The following is a 24,903-nucleotide window of genomic DNA, read 5'->3' as shown; positions in this document are numbered from 1 at the left end:
TGTGTGTGTGTTTGTGTGTGTGTGTTGATCCTGAGGCTTAAACTTGCTGCCTGTGTGCTTTCCCTGAGCTTTTGTGTTCAAGGATAGCACTCTACCGTATGAGCCAATGCTCCACTTTTTGCTCTTAGGTACTTAATTGTAGATATGAGTTCACAGACTTTCCTGCCCTGGCTGGTTTCATTACAAAGTAAAATTTAAATCTTTTAGAAATGTAGTGTTTTAGGGAACTGATTAATGTTAATCAATAGATAGATTTTTTTCATTGACATTTGAAAGTTTAGGTGACTTGTAAATGTAGTAACTGAAAAAGGAAATCAAAACAGATTAAGACTAAGAAAATGTAACTTAAAAAAGGAAATGAGATTTACCTTGAAAAATCTCAAAATTAAATTTCCCTATTGGAAAAGAAATAAATAATTGGAGAGGGATGCATTCTTAAGGTTTTTTCAATCACCTATTTTATGATCATAGCATAATGGCTAAGAACTTTGATTAGGCAAACTGTAACCTATGACAAGTGAGTCAAAATCTCTATCTCTGAATTAGCAATAACCATAGAACTATTACTTCAATTTGATATGATCCTTTTATAATTTAGAACTAGAACCTTCGAATACACGAGGACATGATATAGAGCTATAATAATGTTTCCCTGACCTTCAGATTTTGGATGGTGGAAGTAAAGTGGTAACTCATGTGTGAGTTAGCCAGTGATGACTGAGTGAAATTTCCAGCTTATTTTACTTTGGAGTTTAATGCTTAAAATTGAATCTCAAATGAGAACAAATAAAATACTGTAGACATTTATGTAAATAACTATAACCATACAACATGGTTTAATCATGAATATATAGCTTGCATGAAAAGAGAAATAATTTTGGCTATTTCAGGAAAATAAGAAAAGAAATGGTAGCATGTTTTATTTTCTTCTACTCATCAGAGATGCTCAACTTTCTATCTGAAATAACTAGCATCAAGGTTAATAAATCCTGGTTCTGTCCTGAAGCAAGTAAATATAGTCACTCTGCCATCACTAAGATATTGAGCATTTGTTTTAACTACCTAGTAGTGTTCATGACATTATAGGTATAATATTTAATTTTTTAGAACTTAAATATTACTTGGTTTTTATTTTGAGAAGCTGATCTATATTAAAGTATCACTAAATAAACTTAAGTGTTCAATAGCTAGATTTGTGCAATTTCCTTTCCCAACAAACTGTTAAGCAACAATGAAAAATTGCATTAAACAACCCAACATTTTATGTAACCATGAATTTATATTGATTACAGTTTGTAAGTTTATATTTTAAGCAATAGAACACAAACTTTTTACTAAACCATGCATTTAAATTGATATTTTCGTTAATATCAATGTTAATATATATTCATGTATTATAGTTAATGAATTAAAAGTTTAGATAATATATATAGTTTATATAGTTATATATGGGTTTCATATTATACTTTATATATTATAGTTTGAAATATTCTAAACTATAATCCATTTAAATATGTATATATTCATGAACACATGTATATATACAAGAATATATATCATGCATTTAAATAATCAAAACTAATAATTTAAATGTGTGATATATATGTATATGTATATATGTTACACATATACATATATATAACATATATATGTATATATGTTACATATGTACATATATACCTATATATGTACATATATATGTATATATATGTATATATGTTACATGTGTATATATGTTACATATATACATATATGTATATGTATATATCCTGTCATCCCAGGATGTTAGATAAGTGGAGTATCTATTTTTCACAGTAATATAACAGGACTATCTCTTCTCATATACGTGTCTTAAATTCTACATGGCAGAGGTAATGTTTCAGTCACATGTAAAATATTTTTCCTTTTGCTTATTCACTTTCATTGCCTATTATTTATTGGAAATGGATGGGTAGACCTAATGTTTATTTAACCCCTCAGTCATTTTTTCAATTGGTACTTTACCCAGTGGCTCATATACAGAATGAGGATGGAGAACTTTGAATGTTCTTCCTATTCTTTAGCACTGAATTTTATGCCCTGAGGAAAAAGGTGAAAGTGGTAACTGTCCACCCAACCCCATCACACCCCTACCTTTTCTGATAGCCAAACATTTATCTTTCTCCTCCCCAGAACTAATCATCTGGATTTCACCTTCTCTTAAATTGTCTTGTCCAGCATTGAAGTTTCAGAATTGGTAGTATATTGTTAAATCTGAAACTTGACTAACTTAATTAAGTCACTAATTCAGGTATCTTATTATCCCCTCTAAATTTACACACACACACACACACACACACACACACACACACACACACAAATGTATTATGTATACTATCTTAAGTAATACGCTTTTTGACTTTATTTACTCTAAGCACTCCTGGGTGGGGTGAAGCAGGATGATACGATCTTTCATAACATTACTCAAAATATTTTAAAATTTAAGACATAAATTAGTTACAGAATTTTTGACACAATTTTCTGTGAATAACTGAAACTACAGGAAGCAACATAACAGACATGAAAGTTATATTTCTTCCTTTGGGTAAGACAAAGTGATGTCAAGTAGACTACACTTGGTAGAATAACAGTGTTGACTGTGTTATTAACAAACACTAACTTCTGAGAATTTGAAAAACCTTTTTCCTCTGGCTCTTATTTCAAAGAATAATATCATATAGCTTACAGAAGTTCTGTGTGATTCTGAGTTCAAACAAGCAACATTATTGAATATATTGGTTTAGGTTTTTCTCCATTTAGAATCTGTCATTTTAATAAGCTGACTCATATTAGAAAGGCATATTCAAATGAGATGTTGTCCTAATGGACATACATGCCAACTCTATTAAAATAATAGAAAAAAGTACTTGTTCACAGGGTTTAGATTATGTTATATAAATTTGACTTACAATGCCATTTGCTCACTGACTCCCCATGTGACTACATTTACAAAATTAAATAAAAAGCATGAATAAATGAGAATTATTTTTAAGCTAATGGGTGGTTATGGCATTGATGTTTTTGTAGTATTTGAATATATAAAATATTAGCCTTGAAATTTTTTGCATAGGGAAAGAGCCAGTTAATCTATATTTTGAATTGATAAAGCCTATTAGGTTTGTTAAGTATTTTTTCATTTTTGGATCTAGTCAGCATATTTATGTACTGTGAGATTAGTTAGAATTATTCTGTCTTTAGATAAAAAGTTGGTTCATAAAGAACAAACTGCATACAAACAAACAACCCTTGAGTGGTTGCAGAATTGAGATAAGTATGGGTTCCCACAGAACACCATGCTAATTAATCTCATTAACATTCGGAATAAGCAGCAAAATGGGGATTGCTCTGTCCTTTAGAAGAAAATTTTAACTATTCTTGCATTGCAAAGCCCATAATCCTATCATATGGTTGGTAGAAGCTAAGTGCATGTGTGGTAGAGTTGAATTATCTAGTCAGCAGGTATGGTACCATCTTATTGGAAATTTGCTTTCTCTTCTTAAGGGTCTCAAAGTACTGATAATACTAACAAGGGGCCCTGAACAGGAAGGATGAGAATGTAAGTAGTTTAGTGTTGCCTTGTTTGTGGTCTACTAGATAAGCGCCCAGGAGTGGAATTGATAGGTCATGGGAAGCTCTATGTCTATTCTTTTGAGAAACTTCCATACTGCTTTTCAAAGTGGTTGAACAAATTTACATTCCCACCAATAGTATATTAGCATTCAATTTTGGCCATATCCTCACCAGCATCTGCTATTGTTACTTTTCTAAATAATGGCCATTCTTCAAATTAATTCTTATTTATGTGGTACTGAGCAGTCGAACCCAGGGCCTCATACATACTAGGAAAGCACTCTACCACTGAGCCACCTTCCCAGCCTCAATGGCCATTTTATCTGTGATGAAGTGGAATCCTAATGTTGTTTTGATTTGTATTTCTTTTATTACCAGAGATGTTTAACCTGTGTCTGTTGGCCATTCTCACTTCTTTTGAGAAGTCTCTAAGTCTTTAGCTTATTTATTAACTGGGTTTTTTTTTTTGAGTGTTAATTTTGGGGCTTCATTTTTTAAACTCTAAGTATATTTTAGATGTGAAGCCCTTGTTTGGTGCAGATAATAAAAATCTTCTTACCAGGGAGCAAGTGGCTCAGGACTCTAACCCTAAATACTGATATCTGAGAACTGGAGTTTGAAGCAAGCTTAGCCAGAAAAGACGATGAGGCTCTTGTCTCCAATTAACCAAAAAAAAAACACAAAAAGCTGGAAATGTTGATACAGTACAAGTGAGAGAGAAGCAGTCTTGAGCATAAAAGTTAAATGAGACCCTAATTTCAAGCCACAGTACCAGTATACACACACACACACACACACACACACACACACACACACACACACACACACACGAATATAAACATTCATTTAAAATGTGTTCAGAGAATTGTCTAGTCATATTAGGCGTCTTAAAAATAAGACTTTTGCTATCAGTACAAAGTAACTGATAAATGTGGCTGTCTAGGTGGTCTTTTAAATAATTGAGATTGGCTATACTAAATTTTACAAGTTAGCCACATTAGAAAACATAAAAGAAAACAGACTAAATTATTTCCATTTATTCTTTTATTTAAAAAAAATACATTTCTCATGTGGTAGCAGTAGCTATTTATGCTTAAACCAGTAATATAACATGATTTATTCTTTCTTTTCAGATTACATTCAGAGAAATGCTGACAATTATATCTTTACTTATATTTTTCACACTCTTACTAATTTTTCTTAGAGCAGACTCCACATAGTCCTCACACTGTGCCATTTTGTACTGCTAGTGCACCTCCCGCACCTACTACCCCTCTCAGCACATGATAACTGATGAAAGGAATAGAAGAAGAAAGGAGGGAGAAAATGAGACAAAAAGTTGTTCAGACTATGTTGTACATAATCTCATTCATCTTAGGAGAAACACAAATCTATAAGAAAAGGATCTTTATGTACTGTTCTTTAAATTTTAGTGCGGTCTACACATTTGATGACAAGTGACTACATCTACCTGTCTTCAAATTCACAATGATACTATGGACTTTCTTTGAAATGAACTCTTTGAAGTGAACTCTTAATTGTTCCAAGACCACTACTATCTTAACGTGATTATGTTTTGTTTGGAAAAGAGTTTGGAAAGGAAAGACCAGAATTCACAGAGCTTGGACATATGAGGAATTTAACTCCCCATGGATCCATTCTTTCTCTCTTATCCCCACCAAGGACAGCAAAGGAAAACAAAGAACTAGAAGATTCTATTCTACTCTCCATACTCATACACAGACTTCCCAACATTATAAAATCAAGAAATGTCTTCTATATCTTTTATGAGTCAATATAAAAAGTGTAATTTCCAAATAACTTAATACTCTTGTATGTATTTCTATAGCAGGAGAGGCAATATTTTTATATACAGACCAAATTGCATTTATTTTATCAGCTTTCTCCTCTTCCTGTCACTTGTTATCTGAAATAATGTATATATTTATTCTATGAGAGCATATATGTGTGCATCAGCACACATAACTAAATAAATATGTATGCATGTATAATACAAATACACATGCACATGTATGTGTATATATGTGTGTGTGTGTGTGCGTGTGCTCTGACCTCAGTAAATAGCATTTTTCATGGGAGCAACTTTTCAAAATTTCATTTCTTTTTTGTGAGTTGTGGGGCCTGAACTCAGGGCCTGGGGACGGTCCCTCAGCTCTTCAGCTCAAGGCTAATGCTCTACCACTTGAGCCACAACACTATTCCCAGCTTTTTCTGCTTATGTGGGGCTGAGAAATCAAATCCAGGCCTCATGCATGCAAGGCAAGCACTTTACCACTGAGATACCTTCCCAGCCCCAAACATTTCATTTTTTTAAATTTTTATTTATTTATTTATTTTTTAATTTTTTTACATTTCATTTTTATACTATTAATACTTTTACATATTTGCGGACGATGGATAATGTTTCGATACATGATTACATTGTATTATATTCAATATTAACTTTGTGTTATTTTTATTTATTTATTTTTACTGAGTCTTTTTATTTTCCTTATGATCAGTGATAATAAGATTCTTGCAGGCCCATTGGCCATTTTGAGGGTCTCTTTTAGAAATGTTGTTGTAGGTTTACTGGCCATTTTCAGAATTTTACTGATGACTTGTGAAAGTTCATTGTGTAATTCGAACATTAAATCTTTATCAGGTGTATATTTTGTAAACACTTCTTTTGGTGTGCTAATGATTTCTTTTTCTGTGCAGAAGCTATTTGCATTGGGAAGTCTAAGTTGTCTCCATTTGTTTGAGCTTTCTGTGTTTTCAGGGTCTAAACAACAGTCCTTGACAATTCCAATATCATGAAGTATTTTGTTCTGTACTTTCATCATTTTAAATTCATAATCTCACTTGAGATTATTTTTGAAAAGGGAGAGACAGTTCTGATTTCATTCCTCCATGTATAAATAACAAGATTTCCAGGAGGCAATCTTTACTGAAGAGATTGTCATTTCTCCTACACATGTTCTGAGAAAATTTTCATAGATCACTTGACTAGAGATACATGGGTTTTCCAGTAGGCTGTTTATTCTGTTCCATTGGTTTTTTGTGTCTGCCTACTATACCAGGATGTTTTGATTTATACAGCATTGCAGTATATCTTTAAAACACGTATTTATCTTAAAGTAATTTGCTGCTTTGTTCTTATGTTAGATTGTTTTGGCCTGCTTTTGTGTGTGTGTGTGTGTGTGTGTGTGTGTGTGTGTGTGTGTGTGTATGCATATGTGTATGTATATATATCATTTGTTTCCACATGAACTGTGGGATTGTTTTTATACTTCTGTGAATAAGGTCATTGTATTTTGATAGAGATTGCTTTGAAACTGTAGATCATTTTTAGATATAGGAACACTAAAAAAATGGAAACTCTTAATCCTTAGACATTGAGCATTTATTTTTCATTTTTTATAGTGAAATTTAATGGATCTCTCTCTCTCTCTCTCTCTCTCTCTCTCATACTAAGGACTAAACTTAGGGCCTCATGCTTTCTCAACCAGAGTGCTACTTCCTGAGCCATGCCTCTAAACCTGTGTGTGTGTGTGTGTGTGTGTGTGTGTGTGTGTGTGTGTTTTAGTCAGTCATGGGACTTGTACTCAGAGCCTGGGCACTGTCCCTGAGCTTTTTTGATCAAAGCTACCACTCTACCAGTTTGAGCCACAGCTCTACTTCTACTTTTTTAATTAATTGGACATAAGAGTCTCACAGAAACTTTTCTTCAGGTTGGCTTTATTTCTGTAAGTAGTGTAGATTATTGCAGTGCAGCACCACATCCAGTCACATTTTCGTTTATTAAATTTTATAGATTTTATTGTAAAGAATTTTTTCACCCTTCAGTTGAATTTTTTTAAGCACTGTTATTGGTGACAATAAAAATGTGATTACTTCTTTGTTTGCTTTTTCATATAATTTGTTATTGGTATATTGATGTGTTGTATTTCTTTTTCATAAATTTACTTTATATTCTGGAACTTTACTCAATTTACCTGTAATTTTTTTTTGTTTAATGTTTTGGGATTCTCTTTATATGGAAGCGTACTGCCTTTATACAGGGATGATTTATGCCATACTTTCCAGTATGATGCCTCTGAGTTTGTTCCTTTTTGCCTGATTACTCTTGCTTGAATTTACAATACTCTATTTTATAAAAGTTATTAAAAAAGGCATTTTTCATACTCAAGATATAAGAAAACTGTATTATTATGATTAATAATTTTAGGGTATTAAAATTATATTAGCAAAACTGATAATTGCCACCTTAGCAAATAACATGCCAAGAGCCAGCAAAGGGAAAATTTTACAAGCTCATTCTCTTGGACTAATACACAATTTTTCCTGAAGTAAATTAAAAAATAAAGGATGAGACTTGGACAAATTCTCCTTTATTGCTATTTACAAATTACTATGAGAATAGGAGTCACTAAATATTACCAAAATACATGACCAAATTCTGGTATCAAAATTCTAATTACTCAATTCCAGAAATTCAAATCTTTAGGAAACACACAGTTGGGTTAGATAATACAGCATCTAGAAAAACCACTTTGTGTATTCAATCCAGTAGCAGATGGGAAATGACTGAGAGTGAACTTGCTTTCTAAATAGAGAAGCAAGATTTTGCTTCCCCACAGGCTTATAGAGAAATGGCTCCAGAATTTTGATACTTCTGTTAATCTCTCCAGCTGGATTTTATGAACTTCTAAGTTGCAATACTCCCCAGCCACAAAGTGTGATTATAAGAAGTAGATAGACCACATGAATTTTGATTTCCCTACTCCAAGGTAGCAAATATAAATTTAGCCAGTAAAATGTGAATACTCTACACAATAATAGAGAAATCACTCCGTTATATGGGTTCTTTTAATCAGCGTACCTACTCTTATTTTATGTTGTGGCTGAGGTATCTAGGGAGGCACCAGAATAACCAATTACCAGGGGTCCATGCACAGAGCTCCATCTTCAGATATCCCCACCGTTCATGGATGAACAATGTAGCACAACTTGGAATATTCACATGAGTGAATAAAAATGCACTATAGAATGGAAATATTATATTTTAAAAAATATAAGTCAAGTCCAGAGAGACAAAGTTTTCCCTCATATGTAGAAGGTAGAATTAATCTCTAAACCTACAAGTAAACATGCTAGGTGGTATTCAAGTGATTACAATATGGTAAATACTCAAATAGTGTAATTCTTAGGCAAATTCAAAGCTTAGCAAATAAGAATCAGGAAACAGGTACTTAGAAGAGATGGGGTAGGATCAAGGGAGAAGGTATAGATGAAGAGGAAGAGGAGAAGAATGCAGTCAAGAATTCAATGTATATGCTTCAAAAATAAGAAAAATAAGGGAAGGGGTGGGTCCGGCTGGATGGATGAAAATGTTGAAAGGAGTGACCGTGATGATGTATTGTATTCACTGCTTTGTTAAATGGCAACTTCTTTATACAACTACTAAAGATAATAATCTAAACGTTCATTACAATTTCACTTCAAAAGTGTCCAAAGAGACTTAGAAAATGGTACCAGCAATTTATCATTGATATAATGATGTGATGATATAATGATGTGATTTACTCAAAGAAATGACAGACTGCTGTGAACACACACAGCTTACATAGGCTGCAGTGAATTACCTCAAGAGACATAGTCTAAGAAGAATAACGTTTGAATTTTACATTGTGTTTTAAAAACATACAAATGTGTTGAATGTTACACTTAACTGTGTAATATACCTCTGGCTAACTTCAGAGACTATGCTATATCACTTATGTGATTTGCTATATCACTTCTGTGTGTGTGTATTTGTGCCTATACTAGAACTTAAATTCAGGACCTCATACTCCTTCTTGGGTTTATTATTTTTTTTTGCTCAAGGCAGAGAGGTTCTACTACTTGAGACACAGCCCCATTTCCTGATTTTTGGTGGTTAATTGAGAATAAGAATCTTCAGTTTGTATACCTGGGATACCATTGAACATCAATCCAGAGAACTTAGTCTCTAGAGTAGCTAGGATTACATTTGGGAACCACTGATGCTTGGCACCACACCATTTTGAAAACAAAACAAAGCAATAAACTGTGCTGTCCAGTTTTAAACAATATGAATGACTTCCTCTGAATGTTGGAAAATGTGAAAAAGACTGAATGATGTTGGGCACAGTTATTCAACTAGTCAAATAAATCAACAGGATTGTCTGAAAAATTGTGGGAAGCTGTTTTATTACAGAAAAAATCAATAGACTATCAAAAAACTATAGCCACAGTCCATGGACTGAGAAGCGAATAAAAAAGAAATTTGATTATTTCCTCACCCATGCTTGGGTAGATTTTCTTCATCAATTGATGCATCAATTATATCTGGATCTTAGAAACAATCATTTGCTTAATAGTCCTTTTGTGACCATGAAAGTAACGCATAATCCCAAATGACTGAAATTTCAGCTGGGGAGGAGGTAGAGGCAGAATGATTCTAACTTCAATTTTTCCAGGTAGTATGAAGAAAAAGCACTGTTTTATCATGACATAGGTCATTGAGACACATGGTATGATTTTCCTGTAGAAATATTTACTTGAGTAATGGAGTAATGTAGGAGAGTGAAATACAAATGTTCAGTACCTGTGTCAGACTTTCGTATTACAAGGTTTGGATGAAATTCTAAGTAAGTTCATACATTAATTATATAATGTTGTCATTGAAATGGTTACAAATAATTGTTCTGTAAATGAAAACCTGGACTTTCACTAGGTTGATTCTTTTTTTCTTTGTTGAAGTACATATTTATTTTTTTTCATTCATTCAGTTTTTAAATTTTATTTTATTTATTTATTTTATCTTTTTTTTCTGGCTATTCCAGAGAACTCAGGTCCTTTGGTATGCAGGCCCTCTACGATTTTGACCATGCCTTCAGTCCACTCATATTTAAAACCAATTTTTATGTCATTGTTATATATAATTAATTTTATTATAGCAGTATTTGTGATACAAATATTAAAGTCTGGTTAAAATTTTCTTGTCAGGTGATAAAACAGGAAGAAATAGGCAAGGATCTTTCTGAATGCACTCTGTATGATCTACTGAAGTATGATGATTTCAATACTGACAAGCACCTGGCACTTGAAGAATTTTACAGAGCATTCCGTGAGTATATGATTCAATGTCTAATTTTTTTCCTGTTGCCTTATCAATATGATATGTTATACTGAGCTTAAAACTACAAGGTATTTCTGGCTATAAGTGATCAAATTGGTAGAAATAGCATTTTGGTGACCCCAGAAGTATGTACAGTCAAAGATAGCTAGTAGCCTTAAAACAAACAATCACTGATACATTCATGACTTTGTTATGCATGGATCTCACTGAGTCCTGAGGAAGAAATGGCAATGGTTTCACAGGGCTACTTTCAAAGTTACCTACGAGGAAGTGGGAGCAACACTTGACCCATGTCACTATGCATGATAAATAATTTATTTTTGTAGTGACTTTGTAACATTACTGAGAAAGTAAAATGAATTAACAAGTAGAGGTTGTGAATATTTCAAGCTATTAGTCTTTGTATTTGCTCTTGCATTCATTAAAATGAATAATGATATTTACATGAAAGTACTTTGAAATAATTTATGTATGTTTGAGTTGCTTAATGTATCTTAATATTGCCTAATTATACTTGAAAGAGCAAAGTTTTGACAATGATTGGCTAACATAAATTTTCTGTCAAGTTATTTATTAAGAATAATTCAAGCCGGGCACCTGTGGCTCACGCCTGTGATCCTAGCTACTCAGGAGGCTGAGATCTGAGAATCACAGTTCAAAGCCAGCTGGGACAGGAGAGTCCGTGAAACTCTTATCTCCAATAAACCAGCAGAAAACTGCAAGTGGCACTGTAGCTCAAGTGGTAGAGTGCTAGCCTTGAACTGAAGAGCGCAGGGACAGCGCTCAGGCCCAGAGTTCAAGCCCCACGACTGACAAAAAAAAAAAAAGAATAATTCAAGAGAAAGATCACAAACCACAAAATGAAAAGTGAAGAATTAGGAACTCTGTTCAAGAGATAGGCAGAAAAATATAAATTAACTAGTTGATATTTGAAAGTAATCAAAGAAGCCAGTGCTTCATAATAGTAGCTACTTAGATTGAGTTCAGAGGCCACCCCAGGCCGTGTGTGTGTGTGTGTGTGTGTGTGTGTGTTTGTGTGTGTGTGAAAATAAAATATGTTCTTGTATTAAAAAGTTTCTATAGAGGCCTTTGGCAACTTGTCATCTACCAGTTGACTAAAACTGGAAAGTCATTTAAATCCACTATTTTTATAATATTTATATAAATATAATTTTCTTACATAGGTTTTTGTTAAACATAGTTTATACACTATTGGATACAATAGTGTATTGTATTGGTCGGTCGTGGGACTTGAACTCTGGGCCTGGGTGTTGTTGCTGCACTCTTCAGCTCCAGGCAAGCACTCTACCACTTGAGCCACAGAGCCAATTCTGGTTTCCTAGTAGTTTATTGGAGATAAGAGTCTCACGGACTTTCCTGCTCAGGCTGGTTTTGAACCGTGATCCTCAGATCTCAGCCTCCTGAGTAGCTAGGATTACAGGCGTGAGCCATTGGCAACCGGCCAATTTGTACACTTTTTAGTTGAAGGAAATTCCAGACAGTTAATATTTAATAAAATTTCATTTTCACTCAATCCTGGAATGAAAAGCTCATAACAAGAAATCATTAATCCTTTAACTAATATACAAAACTATTATTTTAAAATTAGGAAAATGAAGCAACTTTATTATTCTATGTTCAGATGAAGAAACTAACGTGTAGATAAATGAGAAAATATATCATGAGTTTATAGTCACCATCATTTCAAATAATTGTCAAGGTCCACGTGTTTACCATCAAACTTTTCTTGGAGTAGCAAGGAGTCTTTTGTTGATCAGATAAGCAGATAGACTGAGAGACAGATCTTCATTTTGTGAGAAAAACATACACACACATACATATATACATATATCTATATACATAACAGTGTATTTTAGTATATTTTGTATGGCACTATAGTATATTTTATTTAGTAAAAATATGCAAGATAGAAGACATAGATGTTATAGGAAATGTATCTAAAATGCTGAGTTGAGAAAGTAAGGTAGTAGCAATTGAATCAGTCTTCAGAAAGAGTAGATTTGAAGTCTGTGTGATGATCAAAGGTAAATAAAAGAAGGAATATAGATGAGGAGGACATTTCACATTGTGGAGTTGAAACTTTCTTAAAATAGACTTTTTATTACTATTATTTCTTTTGTTTCTTGCATACATTATTTTATAATTTTGTTTTTTAATTTTTAAATTACCTTTAAGTAGTTGTACAAAGGAGTTGCCATTTTACAATGCAGTTTAGAAATATAACATACTTTGATTAATGTCACCCCTTTCAAAATTTTCAACCATCTCCCCCTACTCATCTGTACCCTTCTCCTTAATTTTATAGAAAATACATTGGATTCTGGTCTGCATTTTACCCTTCTTCTCCTCTTTATTCTCCCACCTCATTCTACTTGACCCCTCCTCCCATCCCTTTTGAGCACCCACTTCCTGATGCTTTATCTTGCTATTTTGATTTTGGCTTTCTAAGGATTTACAATGTTTGAGATCTCCCTTGAATCTACCATATTTCAGTTAATATATCTGCATACACTTGCATATAGCCTAATGTACTTAAGTTGGTTTCAGCTAAATCTAGCTTCTAAATAGTAGAGAAAATACCAGTCTTTTGACTCTCTGGGCCTGACTTGCTTCATTTGACATAAAGTTTTAACAAATATTTTTATTTCTTTACAAATCCCACAGTATCATTCTTTCTGATGAATAAGAAATATTCTATTGTGTAAATAGACCATATTTTCTTGATCCATGCATCTATTGAGGGGAATCTGGGCTGATTCCACACTTGACAACGATAAATAGTGGAGTAATCAACATAGTTGTGCTGGTGTTTTTAGTGTATCTTGGTTTGTAATCTTTTGGGTTCATGCTCAGGAGTGGAATAGCTGGATTATAAAGGAGTTTGATGTTTAAGGTTTTGAGGAACCTCCACACTCCTTCCCAGAGTGGCTGACCAAGCTTAAATCCCCATTAACAGTGTATAAAAGTTCCTTTTGGCTGATCAACACCAACATCTGTTATCATTTGTTTTATTGAAAATGGTCATTGTAACTGTGGTGAGGTGAAATTTCAATGTTTTGATTTGCATTTCCTATTTTTTTGTCGGTCATGGAGCTTGAACTGTCGGCCTAGGCACTGTCCCTCAGCTCTTCAGCTCAAGGTGAGCTCTCTACCACTTGAGCCACAGCACCACTTTGGGTTTTCTGGTAGTTAATTGGAGATAAGAAAATCATGGACTTTCCTGCCCAGACTGGCCTTGAACCACGATCCTCAGATCTCAGCCTCCTGAGTAGCTACGATTACAAATGTGAGCCACTGACACCCAGATTGGATTTCCTTTATAGCCTGACATGTTGAATGTTTATTCATGTGTCTATAGCTATTTTTACTCCTTCTGAGAAGATTCTCTTTAACTCATTAGCACATTTATTAATCAGGTTGTTTTCTTTTGAGGGTTTAATTTTAAGTTTTCTGTATATTCTAGATATTAAGCCATTGTCTGATCTGTTGTTGGCAAAGCTTTCTCCCATTCTGTAGGCTGTCTTTTGTATTTGGAACATTCCTCAATATAATGAAGACTGTGTATGTAAAGCCTACAGCCAAATTTACTCTTGATAGTGAAAAACTAAAATCGGGAATGAGGCAGGTTGTCCACTCTTTCCACTCCTCTTCAATATAGTACCCGAATTCCTAGCAAGAATAAAACATAAAGGGGATTCACATAGGGAAATATGAATTAAACTATCCCTTTCTGCAAATGACATGATCCTGTATTAAAAATCCCCTATAGACTCATTCGTTAAGCTACTCAAGGTAATTCAAAATGTTGGTAAAGTTGCAGAGTATAAAGTCAACACAAAATAAACACCAGTAAATTATTTTGTATGACAGTAAAGATTGAAATCAGGTGATCAACTCTATTTGCAATGACATCAACAAAAATAAAATACTTGTGAATTAAGCAAAAATGTAAAAGATTTCTACAGTGAAAACTGAAGAAGACTTAAGGAAATGGAAAAACCTTCCATGCTTCTTAGTGTTAATTATTGGAATAATTAACATCATGGAAACGGCAATACTGTCCACAGCAATTTATACATTCAATGCAATGCCATCAAAATCCCAATAACATTATTCAACAAGATAGAGAAAGCAATGTAAAAAACTTCATATGGGAGAGCAAAAGACCCTGAATAGCAAAAGCAATCCTTAACAGGCAGAATAGTGCTGGAAGAATAACAATAATAAACTTCATACTCTACTACAGAGCCAGAGTAATGAAAACAGCTTGTTACCAGCATTAAGACAGGATTGAAGAAGAATGGAACAGAATAGAAGGCCCAGAAATAAATTCACAGACCTACCACCACTAAATATTTGATAAGGGACCCCAAAATATTAGCTGGACAAAAGATAGCCTCTTCAAAAATTGGTGCTGGCAAAACTAGATATCCACATGCAGAATCACCAACATCAATTCAAAATGGATTAAAGACATCAAGGTAAGACTGGAAAGCCTAAAACTATTTTGGGAAGAATAGGGAAAACATTAGGGCTCCTGGGCACAGGTGGAAACTTTTTGAGTAAAGATTCAGAAACAGCAAATCAAAGAAAGACTTCATAAATGAGGCTGCATCAAATAAGTTTCTGCAAAGCAAAGTACATTATTTTTTTCTTCCTAGTACTGGAGTTTGAACCCATGGCTTCATGCTAAATAAGATGACACGCTACTAATTATGTCATTATGATAGCCCCTTTATCATGCTGATTATTTTTGAAATAGGGTATTGCTGTATGCATGAAGCTGGGTTGGACTTTGATCTTCTTATTGTGCTTTCTGACCTCACTGGGATGTCAAGTGACACTACACCCAGGCATTGTGATTCCTCTGTAGTCTAAGATGACTTGTGTGTTCTATCATGCCTAGTTATTGTTGTGTTATGACCTTTTATGTCCAGGCTGGCTTTAAAGCACCACACTCCTTCAATCTTTATCTCTCAAAAAGTTATAATTATATGCTGGAGATATTGGGCCTGGCACATTTTTTTTGGTCGGTCAGAGGGCTTGAACTCTGGGCCTGAACATTGTCCCTGAGCTCTTCAGCTCAAGGCTAGCACTCTACCACTTGAGCCACAGTGCCACTTTTGGTTTTCTAGTGGTTTATTGAAGATAAGAGTCTCATGAGTTTTCCTGCATGGGCTGGCTCTGAACCGTGATCTTCAGATCTCAGCCTCCTGAGTAGCTAGGATTACAGCATGAGCCACCAACACCCAGCTACTTGGAACATTTTTAAACTCAAAAATATAATTTCCTGTCTTCTGAAACCCACCTCTTCACCCTAGAATAATTCAATTACCTACGTATATAAAAGCAGTTGAAATCTGTAACAATGGCTTAATAATCTTAGGTGTAGAAAAATTCCAAAGAAGACAATGTTTTTACACTAATTGTCTAAGATCCCTATGACTCTTATATTCTAAGTAAGAGATAACTAAGATTCTAAAATTTAAAAAAGTTATTTAAAATCACAGAGCTTAATGATTATATTTGAAATGTCATTGTTCTTCATATAAAACAATTCTTAATGGAGTATAGATTCGATAATTACATTTATATGGAAAATTCATTTTTCTAGGAAATCACAATTGTTATTCTAAATGATTACTTATTGGGACCATTTATTAACAGCAGAAATAAGAAAAGAATATTACATTAACCTTTATAGATATTAGATCACTAATACATAAAAAAAAAACTTTGAGAAAAATAGCAGGATTTGTGTTTTTTTGTCAGTTGTGGGGCTGAACTCTGGGCTTGGGTGCTTTCCCTCAGCTCTTCAGCTCAAGGGTATTGCTCTACCACTTGTGCCACAGTGCTACTTCTGGCTTTTTCCTGCTTATGTGGTGCTGAGGAATCGAAACCAGGGCCTCATGCATGTGAGGTTAAGTACTCTACTTCTGAGCCAACTTCCCAACCCCAGTAGCAGGATTTAGAGATAAGAATTAATAATATTTCCATCAAAGGTTAAAAGTGATGGTACAGATGGTAAGTATCAGTACTTAAAGAACCAGAGAGAAGTAACTTAGCTTAAGTTGGTTGGGGTTTCTTCATTAGCGCCTGTTCCTTGGCTTCCCTATACAAGACTCCACCTAAACTCTTGCTGGAGCAAGTATCTTCAGGCTACAGTTACTGAATATTGGTACCAAATTGTTACCATATTTCATTTTATTCTGAAAATTGTAATTGTAGACACATTTGCAGAGTGCAAGATCAAATTGCACATTTATTTTAATTAATAAATATTCATTTGCATAATCCAATGTGATATTTGAGTACATGTATGTGCTATTCCCTAAACAAATCAGGATGATTGAAGTTTCTATATTCTATCACTACTCTATGTACACAATCACCTACTCTTCTTTAGTTATTTATTATGTAATAGGTGCCATGGCACAGAAGAGTCTGTTACTTAGTAACTTCTTTCCTTGACACCTTTCTTGGGCTCCAAAATCACTAAAATATATTCCGAAAGCCCTTAGAAGTAAAGATCTCTATGTTAAGTGATTGAATTCAGGAATACCACATTCTCTCTTTAACAAATTTAAAATATGATACATTTGCAAATGTTCTTTTTACTAATGGGATTAAATTTTGATCATTTTTTAACACTTTAAAGACAAGTTGAATAGAGCATGTAATAGTTCAATTATTAATTGCTTTATATTTCTCTAAAATTTAGTCTGGGAGAATTTATTAAACTTATTTTTTATATGAAAATCATTTCATTAGGGTCTGCTCTATTTAATAATATCACAGGGGGAAAGATATCCACCAAATAAATTACCTATAAAATGTTATTGTAAATAGAAAATTAACTAACTTTTAAACATATAAGATCACACATCTTTTCTTGGTTTTGTTTTGTTTGTATTATCTTGTTTTTGGTGTGTGTGTGTGTGTGTGTGTGTGTGTGTGTGTGTGTATGTGTGTGTGTATACATGTGCTAGTGTGCACAGGCTTGAACTTAGGACCTGTCCCTAAGCATTTTTGAAAAGAACTGGCTCTCTACAATTGAACGACAGCTCCACCATCAACTCTTTTAGGAATTTGTTCAAGAAAAGAGTCTTACAGACATCCCAGGGTGACTTAAAATCATGATTTCAGCTTCCTGAGTAACTAGAATGCCATGAAAAAGCCACCTGTACTTGGACAGGTATGCTTTTAAGCAAAAATATTTCATTTGAATCTTCCAAATTACAAAGAAGTATTTTAGAGTGGTTGACCCTCAGTGGAGCTCTCATCGTGATCGTGCATGTTTAATCAATATATGTTTATATGTTTAAACAAATTAAACTTGAAGATAATGCTTAGAAAATTTTTTGCTAAAATTTTAATTTTTATCTATTATTTCCTTCATATTAGTAACTAGTAGTGTGATCTCTCAGTTAAAGGGATCTCTATCTTTACCATATTCATAGTAAAATTACATGTTTATAGTCAGGTACAATACGAAATTGAAATTCCACATAGGAATTAGAAGATGCGAGTGTTTATTAAAGATGAGTGATGGGCTTATAAATTTTCAAACTTCTTAATCAAATTACAAATTAAAATTTTAATAAAGCATTATTTGCTTTAACCACTGATTGCAGTGGGTAGCTTCTGCCCTGCTTTACCATCTTCTCTGGTCTCTTAAGTTATAGCCTTGAATTTCCACTCTCTTAGGTTCTATAACAGATCAAAAGAACTGCGATGAAGTCCTCAGAGTCCTTCCCATGATAATTGTTTTGTCTTTGTAATAGCTTAACAAATAAATCTAGATTTTCTATAAAAAAAAATTTCATAACTTTTTAGTGTGTTTTTTTTGTTGCTCTACTTAAAGGAGAAAATTAAATGGCTTAAAAATCAAATAGAGAATCAGCTTTTATTCTCAACTGAATTCTAGCCACTTTACAGTAGTGTGTGTCCAATAAAATTATTTTTAGATATACATGTACATAAATACATAAATATGTAAAACATAGCTTGAATATCTCTCTAACTCCCTTTCTCTCTCTCTTGCTCTCTTTCTGTATATATAGATAGATATATAGACTATTTACTCAAGATATCTTTTAATTGACTTTAATCAATTAAATATTGGGATATGTTATTAATAAATATACCGCAATACCATTATTTTGGTGGTTTTCATTATTTGATATGACAATTTTGTCTTATTTTTAAAATAACATGCAAATACTCAGTGTATTATAATTACTTGGCTATAGTTATTTCCTTGAAAACATCTATTTGAAAGATTATTCAAGGAAAAATGTTATTCATATATATAATATTAGTTATTTATTTTAAACTATTTTTTATATTTAGATATTTTTATTACTTTTATTTGAAAATGCTAAGATCAGAGGGATTATACAGTTACATAAGACAGACAGAAAGTATATTTACTTATGGATTATGTCACCCCTTCTCTCACTTCCAGTTTTTTCCTCCCATACATGTTGTTGGTGGGAGTGTAAACTTGTTCAACCACTTTGGAAAGCAGTATGGAGGTTCCTCAAAACACTCCACATAGAGCTCCTCTATGACCCAGCAATCCCACTTTTGGGCATTTATCCAAATGATCAGAAACAAGACCACACTAAAGCTACCAGCACAACTATATTTATTGCAGCATTATTTACCATAGCTAAGGTATGGAACCAACCCAGATGCCCCTCAGTAGATGAATGGATCAAGAAAATGTGTAAATTTTTGGATTCCTTCTTCTATTTCCTTGAAGAATGGGTTGGGATAATGATAAGTATCACATCAAATTTGTAGATAGCCTTTGGCAGTATTGCCATTTCCATGATGGTAATCCTCCCAATCCAGGATCATGGGAGGTTATTTCACTTCCTAAATTCTGCTTTAATTTCCTTTTTTAGGATTTTAAAGTTTTCCTCATAGAGGTCCTTCACTTCTTAACACCTACGTATTTAATTTTTTGTGGGGCTATTACGAAAGGAATTGCTTCTCATTATTGGCATACAAGAAAGGTATTGATTTCTGAGGGTTAATTTTGTATTCTGCTACTTTGCCAAAGTTTTGAATCATCTCGAGTAACTTGGGAGTTGAGTCCATGGGGTTCTTTAAATACAAGATCATGTCATCTACAAAAAGGGAAAGTTTTACTTCATCTTCCCCTATTTGGATCACCTTTATGTTTGCATATTGTCTTATTGCTCTTGCTAGGCATTCTAATACTAAATTGAAGAGAAGTAGAGAGAGTGGACATACTTGTTTCATTCCGGAATTTGAATGAAATAGCTTCAGCTTTTCCCAATTAAGTACAATGCTGGCTGTAGGTTTGTCATACACAGCCTTTATTATATTGAGGGATGTTCAATGAATTCCTAGTTTTTCTGGAGTTCTTATCATAAAAGGGTATTTAATCTTGTAGAATGCTTTTTATGCATCTATTAAGATAATCATGTGATTATTATCCTCGCTGTTGTTGATGTGATCAATTATATTAATTCATTTGCATATATTGAATCAGCTTTGCATCCCTTAAATGAATCCTGTTTGATCATAGTGTATGATTTTTTAAATGAATTGTTGAAGTTGATTGGCCAAAATTTTGTTGAGAAGTTTTGCATCCATGTTCATCAAAGAAATGAATCTATACTTTTCTTTCATTGATGAGTCGCTGCCTGTCTTGGGATTAGGATTATAATGGCTTCATAGAAGGATTTTGGTAGTGAACTTTCACTTTCAATTTTATTGAAGAGTTGGAGGAGTACTGCTTTGAAGGACTTGTAGTATTCAGCAGTAAATCTGTCTAGTCCTGGACTTTTCTTGGGTTAGAAGTGTCTTATTGCTGTTTCTTTTTTTTTTTTTTTTCGTGAACACACTGTACAGAGGGGTTACAATTACATGGGCAGGTTAATGTGTACATTTCTTATCAAGCATTGCAGCCTCCTCCTTGCTTTACCCTTCATATCCCTTCCCAGCCTCCCCCCCAACCCCCCTCCCAATCCTCCCCACCTTCCCCCCCCCCACACCAACATTGTAAAGCTCGTTTTCGATATGGCAATTTGTACTTCTCATTGTTGCAACAGATCCACCTGCATCCTTAAACGACTTGTTTTTCCCCATCTCCTCTACAAGTTATACTGACATCAAATATAGTGAAAGCAGGGTTATACTGTGGGGGAGGGACATACAAAGCTACAAAGAGATAATCTTATTAATCTTATAAATGGGTTAGAAACAAATGCATGAAAGGAAATAAAAACATTAAAATACAAATCTAAGGGTTCATTTTCCTAACATCACATTATCCGACCTTTTCCGCTTGACTCATACATATACTAGATATAGGAAATAAGGGAAACCATGGGACCTATGTTTCTTTGGGCCTGGCTTACTTCACTTGATATAATTTTTTCCAAGTTTTGCCATATCCTAACAAATGGGACAATGTCATTATTTCTGATGGAGGCATAGAATTCCATTGTGTATATATACCACATTTTCTTGATCCATTCATCTACTGAGGGGCATCTGGGCTGGACCCATATCTTAGCTATGGTAAATAAGGCTGCAATAAACATAGTTGTGCTGGTAGCTTTAGTGTGGTCTTGTTTGTAAACATTTGGGTAAATGCCCAAAAGTGGGATTGCTGGGTAATAGGGGAGCTCTAGGTGGAGTCTTTTGAGGAACCTCCATACTGCTTTCCAAAGTGGTTGAACAAGTTTACATTCCCACCAACAATGAAGTAAGGTTCCTTTCTGTCCACATCCCTTCAGCATCTGTTGTTGTTAGAGTTCTTGATTTTTGCCATTCTAACTGGAGTGAGGTGGTATCTCAATGTTGTTTTGATTTGCATTTCTTTTATGGCTAGGGATGTTGAGCATTTCTTCCTGTGTCTATTGGCCATCCTTCTTTTTTCTTCAGAGAAGTTTCTCTTTAAGTATTTAGCCCACTTATTTATTGGGCAGTTGTTTCTTTGAGGATTTGTTGTTGGGGGATTTAATTTTTTGAGTTTCAAGTATATTTTAGATATGAGACCCTTTTCTGTTGTATGGCTAGTGAAGATCTTCTCCCAGTCTGTGGGCTTTCTATTGATCTTGCTAGCTATGTCCTTTGCCATGCAGAAGCTCTGCAACTTCATGCAATCCCATTTGTCCAACCTTTCTTTGATTTGTTGTGTTTCTGGGTCTCTATTCAGAAAATTTCAGCCTGAGCCAAGGAGACCTAGGGTTTCTCCTATTCCATCCTTTAATGTTTTCAGAGTGTCTGCTTTGACTTCGAGGTCTTTGATCCATTTGGAGTTGATTCTGGTGCAGGGTGATATATAAGGATCTGGCTTTAGTTTTTGCTTCACATGGGTCTGTAAAGTTGGTTTAACTCATCTTGGTTTAGTTTGGGCATATCAATAGTTGCTAGGAATTCATCCATTTCTTACAGATTCTCAACTTATTAGCATAAAGATTTGGGAAGTATTCCATTATAATGTTCTGAATCTTGGTTGTTTCTGTGATATTATCATTCTCATCTCTAACTTTGTTTATATGGGTGTGTTCTCTTCTTTTTTAAATAAGGTCTGTCAATTTTGTTATTTTTTTTCAAAGAACCAACTCTTTGTTTTGTTGATTTTCTTCTATTTTGCTGGATTCTAATTCATTTAATTATGCTTTAATTTTAATTATTTGTTTCCATCTACTGGATTAGGGTTTAGCTTTATGCTCACTTTCAAGGAGCTCCAGAGACTTTGTTAAATTGATGGTTTCAGATCTCTCCAGTTTGTTGATCTAGGAACTCAGAATTATAAACTTGCCTCTGAGTACTGCCTTTGCTGTGTCCCAGAGGAGCTGGTGATTTGTGTGTTCATTATTGTTAAATATCATGAACATTTGTATTTCCTTTCTAATCTCTCCTCTGATCTCCTGTGTTTCGACAGTGTGTTGTTCCACTTCCATGTGTAACAGGATTTTCTTTGCTGTTTTTTGGTGTTGAATTCTAATTTTATTCCCTTGTAGTCTGAGAAAATGCAAGGTATAATTTCAATGTTTCTGAATTTGGACACATGTGGTCTATTTTGGAGAATGTTCCATGTGCTGCTGAGAAGAACGTGTAATAAGTCTAGTTGATCTATGCAGTTGTTTAGGTCTGAGTTTTCACTGTTAAGTTTTTGCTGGGATGAGCTATACAGTTGAGAAAGTGGTGTGTTAAAGTCCCCAACAATTAATGTCCCCAACAATTATGTGTGATTTGTGGGTAAGTAGTGTTTCTTGGATAAATTTTGGTTCTCCATGACTTGATGAATAGATATTTGGAATTGTAATATCCTCCTGAAGCAGAGATACCTTCATAAGTATATAATTACCTTCTTTATTTCTTCTATCTGATTTTAATTTGAAGTCTATTTTATCTGATATTAGGATTGCAACTCCTGCCTATTTATGGGGGCAGTTTGCTTGTCAGATGTTATTCCAACCTTTCACTTTCATATGTTTATTTTGTGGGAAGATATGTCTTTTGCAGGCAGCAGATAGACAGATCTTGCTTTTTGATCCAACTAGACAGTGTATGTCACTCAATGGAGAGTTAATTCTTAACACATTTCTTACTAAGTAAAAAGTATTATTTGGTGAACTTCCATTAAGAATTACGATTCTTTCAGGAAACTTCATGGTCCTTTCTACAGTGGTTGAATAAAGTTTACCTTCCCATAAAGTGTATTATGGTTCTCTTTTAGCCAAGTACTCTCCAGTATCTGTTACTGTTTCTTTTCTTGTTAATATCCATTCTAATTGGGGTGAGGTAGAATCTCAGTGTTGTTTTCATTTGTATTCCATTTATTGCCATAAATGTTGAGCATTTCTTCCTGTGTCTATTGGCCATTTTTACTTCATCTTTTGAGAAGTCTCTCTTTAGCTCATTAGCCCATTAATTAATTGGGTTGTTGAGGGTTCATTTTAAGCTCTCTGTATATTCTGGATATTAACCGATTGTCTGATGTATAGCTGGCAAAATTTTTCTCCCATTATTTAGACTGTCTTTTTAGCTTGTTGGCTAAGTCCTTGGCCAGGCAGAAATTTTTGGTTTGATATAGTCACATTTATCACGTCTTTCTTTGACTCTCTATTCTTCTAGATATTTACCCAAAAAGTTTTACCTGTGATAAGAAGGCCTAATATTTCTCCTACTCATTTCTGAGATAATATCATGGTATCAGGTTTTATATTTAAGTCATCCATCCATTTGTATTGATGCTGTTGCCAAGTGATAGACAAGAATCCAGTTTCAGTTTTCTGCATGTGAATATACAGATTCCCAGGACCATTTGTTGAAGATGCTGTCTTTCTTCCAGCCTATTTAGCCTATGCTATAGAAGTACCCTATAATACAAGAGTACTACCCTGTGCATTTATGCAAAAGATTACAAAACAGGATACTGTAAAGCTACCAACACAAATAGTTTCATTGAAGCACTATTTACCATAGTTAAGAAGTAGAATCAGCACAGATGCCCCTGATTGGATGAATAGATCAAGAAACTGTGGTGCATATACCTAATGTAATTTTTCTAATCTTTTAGAAATAATATTGTAGCAATTGTAATGAAATGTAAACACCTGGAGACAATTATATTAAGTGAATGTGGCTCACAAGGGCAAAGGTTGCATGTTTCTTTTCACATGCAGAAGCTGGTATTAACTTATAAACTTATATTTTGTAGTATGCAAATGTATGCAAACATACAACTGAAATATAATAGATTTAAGGGCAAATTCAAATGTTGTAATTCCTTACAAATGCAAAGTCAAAGTTTAGCAAAATAAACACCAGGAAATAGGTACTTGAAAGGTTTATGGTACGGTCAAGAGGAAAGAGAAGAAAAATGAAGAGGAGAATGCAATAAAAAAATCAATTTATAGCCTACAAATTAAGAAATGAGAGGGAAAGTGTAAGGTATGAGAGATAGGTGAGAATGTCAAAAGGGGTAACATTTATTAAGATGCCTTGTAATCAAAAACTGTGTTGTTAAATGACAACTCCTTTAACAAATTGAGCAAAACATATTCTTTTCTTGTCCTTCATAGACAGTTTGGCAAACAATTGAAAAACACAAT

At 33.8% G+C, this 24,903-nt stretch overlaps 1 protein-coding gene across 3 annotated transcripts in view; it reads left to right on the top strand.

Annotated features, from left to right (window-relative positions):
* Positions 1 to 24,903, top strand: part of Fstl5 (follistatin like 5) — a 718,855-nt gene that overhangs the window by 339,469 nt on the left and 354,483 nt on the right. For all 3 annotated transcript variants that reach the window (XM_042668417.1, XM_042668419.1, XM_042668418.1), the window contains exon 5: positions 10,642 to 10,762. In XM_042668417.1, the coding sequence (XP_042524351.1) occupies positions 10,642 to 10,762 (121 nt within the window). The remainder of the gene's footprint in view (positions 1 to 10,641; positions 10,763 to 24,903) is intronic.

The sequence above is a fragment of the Dipodomys spectabilis genome, unplaced genomic scaffold (assembly GCF_019054845.1).
Source record: "Dipodomys spectabilis isolate Male_0828 unplaced genomic scaffold, ASM1905484v1 ptg000436l, whole genome shotgun sequence".
NCBI classification, from domain to species: domain Eukaryota; kingdom Metazoa; phylum Chordata; class Mammalia; order Rodentia; family Heteromyidae; genus Dipodomys; species Dipodomys spectabilis.
This window is presented reverse-complemented; position numbering and strand designations above follow the sequence as displayed.